The 12670-nt window shown below is 40.9% G+C and overlaps 3 protein-coding genes across 19 annotated transcripts in view; 2 read left to right on the top strand and 1 right to left on the bottom strand.

The window, feature by feature from the left end:
* Positions 1-3326, top strand: part of scrib (scribble planar cell polarity protein) — a 48133-nt gene extending 44807 nt beyond the window's left edge. For 13 of the 15 annotated variants that reach the window (XM_086065743.1, XM_086065750.1, XM_086065740.1 and 10 more), the window contains 2 exons: positions 246-300; positions 1330-3326. In XM_086065743.1, the coding sequence (XP_085921869.1) occupies positions 246-300; positions 1330-1460 (186 nt within the window). In that variant the 3' untranslated portion in view covers positions 1461-3326. Of the gene's footprint in view, positions 1-245; positions 301-397; positions 428-1329 lie in introns of all 15 variants that reach the window. The other 2 variants (XM_086065748.1, XM_086065746.1) reach the window with 1 other exon arrangement.
* Positions 3327-4155: 829 nt separating this feature from the next.
* Positions 4156-8268, top strand: cdv3 (carnitine deficiency-associated gene expressed in ventricle 3). Of its 2 annotated transcripts, none has more exons than XM_086066644.1 (5): positions 4156-4635; positions 5895-5968; positions 6036-6172; positions 6337-6499; positions 7157-8268. In XM_086066644.1, the coding sequence occupies exons 1-5, from the start codon at positions 4456-4458 to the stop codon at positions 7284-7286; spliced, it is 684 nt and encodes a 227-aa protein (XP_085922770.1). In that variant the 5' UTR covers positions 4156-4455; the 3' UTR covers positions 7287-8268. The 2 variants fall into 2 exon arrangements, with proteins under 2 accessions (XP_085922770.1, XP_085922769.1); XM_086066643.1 differs by having other exon boundaries at positions 5892-5968.
* Positions 8269-9705: 1437 nt separating this feature from the next.
* On the bottom strand, positions 9706-12615 carry hacd1 (3-hydroxyacyl-CoA dehydratase 1). 2 transcript variants are annotated; one of them, XM_086066681.1, is made up of 7 exons: positions 12409-12615; positions 11310-11427; positions 11139-11157; positions 10977-11065; positions 10793-10914; positions 10424-10602; positions 9706-10337 (listed from the first exon to the last, which is right to left on the bottom strand). In XM_086066681.1, exons 1-7 carry the CDS (start codon positions 12531-12533, stop codon positions 10255-10257), a joined length of 735 nt encoding a protein of 244 aa, XP_085922807.1. In that variant the 5' UTR covers positions 12534-12615; the 3' UTR covers positions 9706-10254. The 2 variants fall into 2 exon arrangements, with proteins under 2 accessions (XP_085922807.1, XP_085922808.1); XM_086066682.1 differs by lacking the exon at positions 12409-12615 and adding an exon at positions 11567-11726.
* Positions 12616-12670: the final 55 nt, after the last annotated feature.

Genomic DNA, 12670 nt, shown 5'->3' with positions numbered 1-12670 from the left:
TAATAATAAAAAGTGTATCGTTAGGAAACTGAACCGACTGCAACTACTTGGTGGAACCAAAGGCTAATGGAACCTTTTTTTTTTTCTAGGTCAATTTCGGTACTTTGACTGGTTGTGCTCTTTGTGCCAATGACCTTCCATTAATAGCGCCGCACTGACGAGCTAACTAACGTCCCCGGTTAGCTTGCTTTCCTAAATTGCGCCCTCTGCTACTTTTCCATTCACCGTGGTTTGTTTCCTCGCAGTCTCCTGACGCGGCGGACGACATGCAGTTCATCGACGACGGCTCGCAGCATCCTGGTGAGTGCGCCTCACTTTTATTTGCTTTGATGATGATGATGATGATGAAGAACCTGGACAAGAGTGAGAAATGTGTTTCCTGTCCTTTTTGATTCAGGTGTCTACATGGAATAAGCTGCTCCTAGTGGTAGGAATGTGTGTGTGACTGTTTGGCGGTGGACTGCTGTGCTTTTAAATCCTAACGTGATAGTTTAGTAGCCTCTGATTGACACCAATGTGAAAACAAGCCCAAATTAACAACATACTAACCAGGAGTGGCGTTACCCTAGTGTTTCGTGAAGCTGCATTGGCGGCACACTGCAGCAGTTTCTTGACTTACTCGTGTCTCATCATCTTTCCTTCCTGAAATTAATAGAAATGCCGTTAATCTGTTTCGGCCCCTCAAAATATTGGTGGGGATTGTGGTTTTGATTCCGAAAAATGGCACTTTACAGGATTTCATTTGATAAAAACGTGTATCATTAATTGGAGCTTGATTGCACATTGTGCACTTTGTCTTTTGGCCACCAGGGGGAAGTATAACACAGACTATATAATACACGAAGAAGAATTTCGGAACAAAGTAGTAATCTTAGTATATATATAAAAATATATGCATGTAAGCAAAAAAAAACACGTCGTTTTTCTAGCATCTTTTTTCCTCAACTTAAAAACCAAAAACTTTTCTCCCAACAATAAATATTTGTATTTTAAATCTAAATAAAAAATAACTCTAAACTTAAGTATTTTTTTTTTATTTTTTTAGCCTTTTAAAAATATACTTAATTTGTTTCTCCATTTATACAAGTTATGATTTTTGCGTTTTTTTTTTTTTTAATGTATCCCATTTTAGCCTATAATTTGAAAAAGTTTGCCTTTTCGAGGTTCCCCTGCACATTTATGACATCATCACCATCTGCTTTTGCTCCTGCTTGTTTTTTAGCATTGGGAATCTCGCAGGGAATCTTTTCTGCTTTTACCGCCATCGTCTACAACTCCAGACTTTGCTGTGAAACTAACCATCCACGTTTGTTTGTATTTCCTGTCCAGGCCCCGTGACCGGCCCGGAGGCCGACATGCCGGTGCCCGCCACTTCGGCCCTGGAGGAGATGGCGCTATATAGCAACAAGCGCAAGCTGCGACAAGGGCGCCGCAGTTTGGAGACGGCTGTTCCCACGTAACACCTCACATTATTAACACATCAGTAAACACTACACAACAACAACAAGAAGAAAAGTCCATTTTCAAGAGACCAGGATAGCGTTCCCTCATATCCAGCCTTGCCTTCAGTCGCCATGGAGACCACACTTCCTCCACGCTTCCTCCTGTCCGGCTAACATTCTTTAGTTGGTGTTTTTAGCTTTTTCATTTTAATTTTATTTTTTCTTAACCCGCCCAAAGACAACAAAAAAAAAAGAAGTCCTAGCTGTAACACGTGGAAATATATTTTAACTAGATTGTAAAATGTTGTTTTTGGAGTGTAAATAATAGCGAGACGACATCCTGCTACCTTCACATACACTTGAATGTCGAGAGCTTTAAAGAAAAAAAAACACACACACACACATAATGCATTATTGTTGCACTTCCGCGCAGATCTTTAAACATTTTTTTTTTTAATCATTTTATGTCCAATTGGGGATATATATGTATGCGGTAAAATTAACTGTGCATATCTATCTATAAAACTCACAAATACTTAGGGATATTGGGTTTTAGGGGGAAATTTTAAGAAGAATGTGAAATGCACTATAACAGTGGTTCAAACTTAGTACAACCTAAAAAAAAAAAAACTGTAGTCCTCTAAGTACCACCATCGTGATTGTCATTAAGGTAAACTAAGGTAGTAGCCCTATGTATTTAAAAAAAAAAAAAAAGGCTCCCAATTCCCTAGAAAGTATTTCGCTGCAGTCATAATTTTTCAGGAATTAAAAAAAAAATGTTTTGTTAACATTGCATCATTCTGATGATTTGTTAAAAAAAAAGAAAAGGAAATTGACCAAATTTGGACAGCAACAACTTGATGTAACATTATGCAAGTTCAAATATGAACATTGTGCTAAGCATACAGTAAAAAAAAATAAAAATAAAATAAAATAAAAAAAAACTTTATGAAAATGTATAGCAATTGTTTGTTTTTTTAAAAATAAAATTTTACCAGTTGAACACCAGTTGTGAATTTTGCCCTTTGGTACCCCCAAAGCCCGATATCCCAATTTTCTTTGTGTGGTCATATGGGAGACACGTGAAGTTACATAAACGGTACTTGCCCTTCTTTTTAATGTTCTAATCATCATTGAAGTGGTGTCCTGGTGTGATGTGAAGGTAGCGGATGCTTTATTTTTCTGCCCCACCGGGCTAATTTAATAATCTGACGACACTGAGAGATCATTTTTCTTAACATGGTGTGAATAATGTACAAATATGAACGCGGGCGAGCTAGTGAAAACTGAGCCAATGTGTTGACCAATCGAGCGTCTGGGTTTGGACAGCACACGTGTCACATGTATTTTTATGAGAAAGGTTCAATAATCAAAACAAAATAAACCTCTCTGAATATCATATCAGCTTCTGTATCAGACATTCTGCATAATCACAGTATAGTTTAATTAAAAAACAAAAATGGTGTTCTAATTGTAGTGTTTCAAGTCACGTTCAAGTTTGCTCATAGCTCTTTTTCCAATTTACCATAGTTTTTATTTTGTTTCAGTTTTTTTCTTTTGTGTGTGTGCATATTTTCTAACGTAATTCAGTTTGCTGGCTAACAAGTGTGCTAGTTTGTCTTGTTTGACGCTATTGTAGTGCTGGACTACGATAGAAAATGTATTTAATTCACATATCAGATGTTGTAGAGTTACATTTATGTTTTGTACATCAATCATGTTTGTGTAACTGGGAGAAAGAACACAATGTCTTCTCTGTCCAGACCCAGCTGACAGGTTCCATTGCACGGGGCTATAAGACAAAACGTGCTCTCTGCTATACTCTGTAAAGACACACAAATCAATGGTTTAATTTTTTATAAATAAACATTTTAAAGTCATGAATACACTTGTCTCGCTGTTGATTATTGTGACGGCATCGCTACATATCTACATTTGTATGATATAACACTGGATAAATAAGCTAAAGACCTACAAAAATATCAGTCAGAAGAACATTTTGTCAACAAATTTCACAATATATATTGTTATTGGAGAGTTTTCCTTCTTCTTTAGTTAGCTTCTGACAGTTAGCTTAGCCGACGGATTTTCGTCGACGTCTTCTTTGTTGGTTTTAATTAACAGGTGCTAGCCGAATTTGTACAGTATGTTGTCACACCTACCGTGAAGAATTGGAATAACACTCAGCTGGATAAGATAAATTTGAAGACCTGCTACATCAGTCTAACGAACGAGGTGATCATTTTGCTGGATATAGTATTGTATTGTATATTCTTCTTTTACATTTTTATATTTAGCTCGGGTTTATGGCTCAGGTGGGCTTCTGTCTAATTCCTTGGGTTTAATTAGCAGACTGTAGAACAGCATAATTTGCATTGGAAATTAAAGGTCTGCGTTTGTCATCTTTTAATTTCCACATTGCTTGCTATATAATTACGCATAATGTAGATAGTGAAATGAGCGCTTGCAGACTACGGATTCACGTACAAAATCGAGTTACGTCGCCGGCGTTGGAATGGAACTCATTCGTAAACGTGAGCGCAAAAATGTTTTTTAATTTTTATTTATTTTTTACTATTATTAGTAGTTGTATTACCATAATAAGATTCAAATAAAAACGATGATACAAAATGCATAGTGGGAAAAGATATATTTAAAAAAAATCGTTTTAATAAAGTTGTAACACTTCCGGCTTCCTGTCCATCTACTACCGGGTCACGATGCTGATTTGTCAGATTTCCCGTGCGGTGCATGGCATGCCTGACAGCATAGCTGACGACTCTTCGGCACTAAGCCCAGCATTTTTTTTTTAAACTAGCCTTTAACGGAGGTGAAACGACACGAAAGACAGTCAAGTGACCGCCGTGTGAGCGTTTAGTAGCGGCCGACCGTGCTCCTCCTTCCACCGTCCCCCTCACAAGAACCACTTTTTTTTCTTCTCCCCCTCGGCGTGTCATTGCTCCGGCGTGCTTAAAAAAAAAAGGAAAAAAAAGCTAGCGGCTCTCTGTTGAAAATGGCGGATGTGTCAAGTGAGAAGAGCCTGGACGACTTCTTCGCCAAACGGGACAAGAAGAAGAAGAAAGACAAGGGCAAGGCCAAAGAATCCGCCACCTCCTCGATGGGCCTGAAAAAGGGCAAGAAGGAGAATGAAAAGTCGTCGAAAGGCGACGATCTTGACGCCAACATGGAAAAGGTAACGTGGTCGAGTCGTTGTGTCAGCAACCACTTTTAAGCTCCTTAACAAGTCATTTAAAGCACCTCGTTGACACTTAAATGTTGCGAAATGAACTTTTAAGGAGTCGTTTTGGGAAGAAATGACGACTAGATATCTAGCATATGCTCCTCACGGCTCATGTGACGACCGGCTGCTAACCACCTTTAGCATTTAGCTTCTTTAGCTGACAGATTGAGTAACTCTAAGCAGCACTGCGGTCGTTTTTTTTTTTTTATTAGTTAGTGTCAAACTACCGTATCGATTGGTCTTTTTGTTAATCGCCGAGAGGAGAAAAAGAAGGGCGAGCCGCCGCCATTTTAGTTGATTTAGTCTCCCCAGTAAGACGTCGGTAAATTGGTCCTCGCTTTACGACGCTTCCCGGTTCATACGGTGGCGGCCGAATACGTACGTAGGTCGGAGCACGTCATACTGTTCTCAACTTAACTTTTATAGAGCACTTTAGAAATAACAATCGATGTATACAAAGTGATGTAAATTGAGTAAATATAGATATACAAAACAAATGCAGTTAAAACAGTACATTAATAACATTAAAACAGTAACCACCATACAACACGAAAATGCAATGCCGTCTCCGGCTGAATCAACAGTCATAGAATAAAAATGCTGTCTCATTTTTTTTTTTTAGGGCGTAACAGACTAGTGGTCAGCTGATTTAGTCAGATATTAGCTATTTAAAATTTACCCAAATTTTTTATTTTTTGTTTTTTGCTAACTGTTTCTTCTTTACATATTATCATATTGCAGCATAAGGCAAATGTAGTGATGTTCAAACAATAAAAAAAGTTGTCTGGTTTTCAATATTCATATCTTTGTTGTTGAAGAAGAAAAGTTATTTTAATCTGTAATTTTTTTTAATCGCTTATCAGAATTTTATTCTGCCAAATATCGGTCATTGGCTTTAAAAATATGTTATGGTTGGACCCTATTTTTGATTTAATAAAAATCTGGGATTTAAACGGGGAGGGTGCATGCATGAAATTAATTTCGCTGTATTGTAAAGCTAACCTAAGCTTACACAAATAGTAAAGTACGAATAACACTTCCAAACCATAAAGCTAAAATGACTTAGATTTCAGTGCTAACTGCGCACGATGACATTCTTAAGCCGCTGCGCAAACTCGTTAATCATGCAGCGTTGGGCCCCTCAGTATCGATGACGTCCCGCTAGTGCAGTACTGCATGTTCAGTGGCCTGTGTCCCCTTCCGGCCAGGAGGACGAGGAGTGGAAAGAGTTTGAGCAGAAGGAGGTGGACTACAGCGGCCTGAGGCTTCAAGCGTTGCAGATAAGGTGAGGGTGGAACGTCCCCTCCAAAGTGCTTCAACGTGGCCGTAACGTCATGTTTGTTTTCCCCAAGTGACGAAAAGGAGGCAGAGGACTATGAAGATGAGGAGCAGGACGAGGACGGGGACGTCCTCGTCGTCGCGGGCGGGGACAAAATGTCCGGCCCTTGGAACAAGTCCACTCCTGTTCCTGCGCCGGCTGCACCAGTCGGTCAGTAGTAACCCTTTGCTTGCCAACACCCCGTTCGGATGTGATATCCTTGAGCAAAAATACTGCGGTTTCGTTTTTTGGACATTTGAAACATATTGTTCTCATTAAAAGGAAAATGTAGTACAACAATAAAAGTATTTATGAATCGCCTTTCCCCTCCGCAGAGGACGTGGAGGCGCCCGAGTCGAAAGCACCGGGCGTGTACCGTCCCCCCGGAGCTCGCCTCACCTCGTCCAAACGAGGCCAGAACCAGGGACCCCCTGAGATCTACAGTGATGCCCAGTTCCCCTCCCTGATGGCCACCGGCAAGCACGTGGAGACGCGCAAGTAATTCCACACACAATTTTGCACCTTTTTAAGAAAAGTGACAACATCAGAACATGTATGGGGGGTGGGGGAAAGAAGTTGTGGGTTAGTATTAAAAAAGTAAAAAGTAAGTAAAAGTATTAAGTTGGATAATACATTTTAGGTTATACAAAACCAGTTTTAAGAAATATACAAGTATTTTATATGTGTACAGTATATATGTCTTTATAAGTCAGAAAATATTATATTTAAATGGTGGTTGGTTAACTATAACTTAAAAAGTGTTTGGGGGGGGGCGGTTAAGACGAAAGTTAGGTTAAAATTAAGAGTAATTATGAATTGAAAAAAAAAAGATTATTTCAATATATGAAAAAAAGTTAAACATAGAAATGTAAAAGTTCTAGGATTGATATTTGAAGACTCAAAGAATATTGTGTTTTGTGACATTTGGCAACAATCCTATAAAAACAAACACTGGACTCTTTTCTTACACCCCCAAAAAAACTTTGTTTTTAGCGTTTACCATTCTTGAACATGATTTGGTTTCACGAATTTCTAACCAAAAAGTGGAGAAAATTCGTTTTTCCTAAAACCGAAAATCCATGACCGCCATTTTCTACATACATTCTTTTTTTTCTTTTTTCTTTTTTCTTTTTTTTTCCTGTTTGTGGCCTGCAGGGATCGTGAGATCGAGAAGACGTTTGAGGTTGTGAAACACAAGGGCCGCGGCCGAGAGGACGGCAATGCCACAGCGCCCGTGCAGCACCTGCAGCTGGATAACCAGTACGCCGTCCTGGGGGACAAGTAAGACATGCGCGCCACACCGCCGCCGCCGACATTGGGCCCGCCCTCCCCCCCCCCACTACCAACCAATGAGGAGGAAGAAAGTGGCTGAACGTTGTATTACTGCACTCGCCGCCACCAACACACACACATTTAAATCATCACACCTACCATTCACGTGGAGCGGGGCTGTGGTGGGGGGCTTTCAGCGGCGAGGACTTTGTGGACCGCGTGTGTCTCACTGGACTTCATTGAGGTGATTTTACAAACGTGTGTGTGTGTGTGTGTGTGGGGAGGGGATCTATTTTTCTGCGCTGTCACACACACACATACAGGGTGGGGAGGGGTGAATTTGGACTTTAAGGAGTGGGAGGGGGGGGGATGGGGCGACACTACCTCGACCACGTGGATTCTCTGCTTCGGCCCCCCAGTAAATCCTGCTCCTGTGGCGGTGAACGGGATACGAGCTGTCGGGGTGATGAGGCTCATACAATTCCCTAATGAAGTGGCCTTACGGATACGAACAGGCTCGGTCATCCCAGGAGCGCTTGATGTACTTGAACTCACCACGAAAGGAGGAAGAGGAGGAGGAAAAAAAAAAATCTGATGTAGTTTGGAAGATTTCAAATATTTTTTTTTTCATATCCGCTGTTTAGTTTCGCAGCCCTTTCTTCATTGTTATGATTATTAGATCAACGCTGGCTCAAATGTCACTCCCCTTATTTTTGACACCATACCAAGTCGTAACCGTTCAAAGGCATAGTTCTCCCGGTGATTTCATCATTTAAATGGAACTGTCCATTCACTTCTAACAGTCAGTTGAGCATTAGTTTTGCGAGTTAATTGATGACGAATAAGTGTGTGTTTGTTTTTGTTTGGTTTTTGGTCAATTCCATAATGAGTACAGTAAGTTCTGGGATACTTGCGTGCGTGTGGTTGAAGTAAAAACATGTTTGTGACAAAGACGAGAGCCAATTTATCAAATAAAAGTGCTAATCTGGAAAGGCTGTTTTGTCTGCGTGTGTGTGTGTGTGCGAGTAGAATTGGAGCTTCAAAGTAACCGGCGCTAACGCAGCAGTGATCGGTAAATATTTGTATGAAAACGGTCAAATGAAAAATGGTAAGTACCTCAGACATGGTTTTGTTGAATTTGAGTAATCTTTCAAGCAGAAGCCGTAAAAATGTGCTGAATCGTGCTTTTTTCTCTTTCTCTCGCTCTCTGTCTCTTGGTAGCAGAAACACAATGTTGAACACAGTGCGTGCAACTGGCCCCTGGAACAAATAGGACATTCCGGATGGAATGAATGTGACGTAGTCAGCAGAAATTATTTTTAAAAGGCTTTGCAACACCGTTAAGTGAGGAAAGACCAAATGCATGTTTTTGTTCTGTTTTATTGTTCAGAAGTAAAATGGACAGTGGAATAAAAAAAAAATGGCCTGAGACTCTTGAAATCTCGTGTCGTTAGCCCACATTTTGAGTATGTGCTGGTTCTCAGAAGCTAGCTGCTAGAGCTAACACTGTTAGCTAATGCTAATCTGTGCTAAAGCTGCAGCTCTGCCTACCTTTGTCTTGTACGATTTTAGATTATTTTTTATATAGTTAACAAAAAATGACAACAGATATACAGAATTAATACAAAACAATCAAAAATACAAGTTATTTTAATTAAATTTTGGTGACCGGTCATTTTTATTCAGCACGCTCATCTGTTGCTGTTAAACAGCCCTGGATCAGACAAGCTGCCAAGTCATTAGTTGAAAAACAGGAAGTACCGGTAGATGTGATTAGTCTTATTGTATTCCATATCACCAAAGTCAAGTTGTCAAAACGCTTTATTTTTGGTTCTCGTAACATAAAACAACTGGATTGGAACGCTACCTTAGATATGACTGCCACCTAGTGGTATTCACAGCATGATTTTAGCAGCACTCATTCACTTCCGGGGTATTCTGCAGACGAAATTGACTTGAGCGCGGGCTTTTAAATGGAAGTCTGCTCTTTACTATATTACTGCGTGACACAATTATTGCTGGTAAGTTCTCACACACAATTTCACCGTTAATTAGTTTGTAACTCAAATCAACGTTGAAATTCCGCCTTGAGCCGGTTCGTCCGCTACTGAGATACGCAAATGTATCGGCCATGTTGGATGTGTCAATTCTGTTCCTTAAATCGATGCTAGTCAATGGGCTGAACTTGATCATGAAATCTACACAGTGCACAAGTTAATGCTTCTTATTCAGCCATTTATAGCTATGAACAAACATTTGAAAAACGGATGTAAAATTTAATGTATATGAATGTAAACTCCCAAGCAGTATGTTTCCATATTCATCAGCTCATACTTTGCACAAATACTTATATCTTAATTTAAAAACATACTGTATATGTATTTATATAGTCTATATAAATTAAAAGCAGGCAATTTGATCAGCAGCATTAGAGAGTTTCAATTCCAATTTTATTGAGTCGGTGTAAAGGTGATCACAAAACTCTGAATATTGTACGTTTGAGTTTATTGATTTTTGCACACGATTTCACATTTCCATAGCTTCTATCCCACCCCTCTTAATTGCGGCCTCTTGTTCCTATAAGCAGAATTGTTGATTGAACATCGATCAACCGTCTCCTGTTAGCACCTTTTTGTTTGGAGGGAATTGAAGTAGCGACACACACATACACAAGTAAACATTGTCAACAAATGCGGACAAAATGCTAAGTGCTTTACCTCGAACAAACATACACAAAAAGCCTTGTCTTCATGGAGATTTATTGTTTTTGAGCTTGAGCTTTCCCGTTTTCTTGTCAATTATGTGGGACACTGTTACAATCCGAGTTATTGCTCCCCCGCACATCAAGCCCTCAGCGCGTCTCTTTACGGCCATTTGTAAACAGCAATCGTGCCTCCTTCCCGCGCTTTTGTCAGACGTGCGGCGACGGCGGCTGATGGTGAAGATGATGATGATGACGTGGCGGTCAGGCTGCCTCCCAACTAGTCGTCCTTCTCCACGATGACCTCGCCGTGGAGCACCCTTCTCCTCTGCCGTAGCATGTGGAAGAAGAGCTGAGGGAACACTGAACACGACAAGTCAGTGTTTTATTATACGGAGAACCGAATGAATATATTTCTTGTGCCAGAAAGTAGCCTGCATGAAACTTACACGGGATGTAGGATAACATGATGACCACCAGGCAGTAGTAGTAGTCGAAGGACACGTTGTACTTATTGGGAAGCCTCGTGGAGTACATGCCCGAGCGGCGCACGAAGGGCAGCGCCGAGTAGATGGTCAGCAGCTCCCCCACCACGCCCAGCGGGTACAGTACAATGAACAGGGTGTATCTGAAAACGCATGCGCGTTTATGACGATTTTTTTTTTTGAGCTCATGAATGACTTTTGAAAGCCAATCAATTGACACGTCAGGTGTTCAAAAGTTTCAAAAATGATTAGCGACATCACAGCGCCATATTAGCATCGAGTGGCTAGCACAGAAGCTAAAACACAACGTGCTCATCGCGGCGGCGCCTCCACCTGGCCCATTTGATGAAGTACGGCAGGTGGTGGAGCAGGTTGAAGGTGTAGTAGGAATATCTGGTGATCTCGGTCAGGGTCCACACCACCAGGAAGAGGATCACGCTTTCTTCGTTCTGGATCTTTATTCAAAGAAGCCCTGATTTCAAACTGATAGGCTTTATTTTTCCTTATGCGGCGTTACCTGTCTGATGCTGTTGGTGACGAACCACACCATGAAGATGCGCGAGCTCACTTGCACCCCGGTGACAATCACAGACGTTCTAACCAGGCCTGCAGGCGACAGCATTTATTCAAAGGCGAACATTTCAGACAGAAACGGGCATAGATATCATTTGTCACGTACCAATGGCGCAGTGTGCCACCTGGAACACAAAATACATGAAAAATAAGGAAGTATAGTATTTTCAAGATATTTCTTATAGCTCTTCCAGGATTTACAGCTGTGGAAAGTACCGTATTTAAATACGGATTTGCTAATTATTGTACAAATGGTTAAAAAAAAAAAAAATCTTACCTCAACTAAAGCAAAAGTCTGGAAAAACTTGAGGGTCCTGGCTATACTTCTGTACAGGCCCTTGTGCGTGCCTTTCTGCATGTAGAAGCGTATCATTGTCATGGCCAGGACCAACCACCTGACCGCAAAAAAAAAAAAAAAAAAGTTTAAATGCTTGAAATGAAGTTAATCCAAGTTAGGTCAGCGATCAATATGCAAAGATTTCCAGTATGCCAAGTTGACAACACATCTGCAGTTGAGTAAATTGACACACCTACCAAATAAGGACGTTTGATATTTACATATTATTTATGTATATCTTCATTTTCCCCCCAGTTGTATGATCGTAAGCAAAACTCAGTGTTAACCCTAACCCACTTTGGTTTGTGTTCCATGATGCAGAAAGGATTTGTCTCTGTCTGTCTCAGTTTTTAATTTGTTTTATCTGTAAAGCACACGGAAAAGAAAAAAGAAAGAAAAGAAACGTAACGTTCGGCTCTTGCTCGCTTTTAGAAAGGGAGCCACTCAAACAGTAAACTTTGCCCCCTGCTGGTCGTAGTTAAACATTGCACACTATTAACACCATAATACGTTTTTCCTCCGCATTTATTATTTTATTTTTCTACATTTGTTGTAATGTTCAGTAAAACTGTTTTCATATTTTCCATGTTTATCGTTTGATTTTATTTGATTTTACAGTACTTCATATTTTACAATTGTTTTGCCACTTTAAAAACAGTTTTAAAAATCGTGATAACAGTTGAGATCGGTGAAGGTCCACACCACTTATTTACATTTACAAAACTAAATATCTCCTAAACATAATTTAACAGTATGGGTTAACTGGGTAGCATACTTAGGATGATGCTGGTGATGTTTTTGTTTTGCTTTTTCGATATAGTATTAATGCTGGGTGTATTTCCAGCACGCGCTTGTACTCGGAGTTAGAAAATAAAAACAAAAAGTGCTCATTGAGCATTTCCAGCGTCGCTCCAGTGTCGCCGCCGTCTAAACTTATACCAGCAGCCCCCGCGGCCCTTCACACTTCACACCCTCGGCTCGGCCCTATTTGGACACGCAGCGACGCTCCATTCATTCCAGCGGGCCGCCACGCACGTACCCGGCCGTCATGGCGATGTTGTAGAAGGTGAGCCACGCCGTCGCCACGGTGCCTTTGCCGCGTTTCTTGTTGTTGTTTTCCTTCTCCTCCGACGCCGCGCCGCCGTCCTCCTCGCTGGACGCCATGCTGGTGCCCGGGCTGGGGTGGGGTGGGTGGTGTCGGGGGTGACGGTGAGGGGTGAGGGGGGCTTTGGGGGTCCGGGAAGTTAGGTGACAGCTGGAGGGAGGGGGGGAGGGAGGAGTGGGAGGGAGACGGCAAGCTG

The sequence above is a fragment of the Leptonotus elevatus genome, chromosome 21 (genome assembly GCF_054856555.1).
Source record: "Leptonotus elevatus isolate MCC_2025b chromosome 21, RoL_Lele_1.0, whole genome shotgun sequence".
NCBI lineage: Eukaryota > Metazoa > Chordata > Actinopteri > Syngnathiformes > Syngnathidae > Leptonotus > Leptonotus elevatus.
Note: the sequence above shows the minus strand (reverse complement) of the source record. Positions and strands in the feature narration are given on the sequence as shown.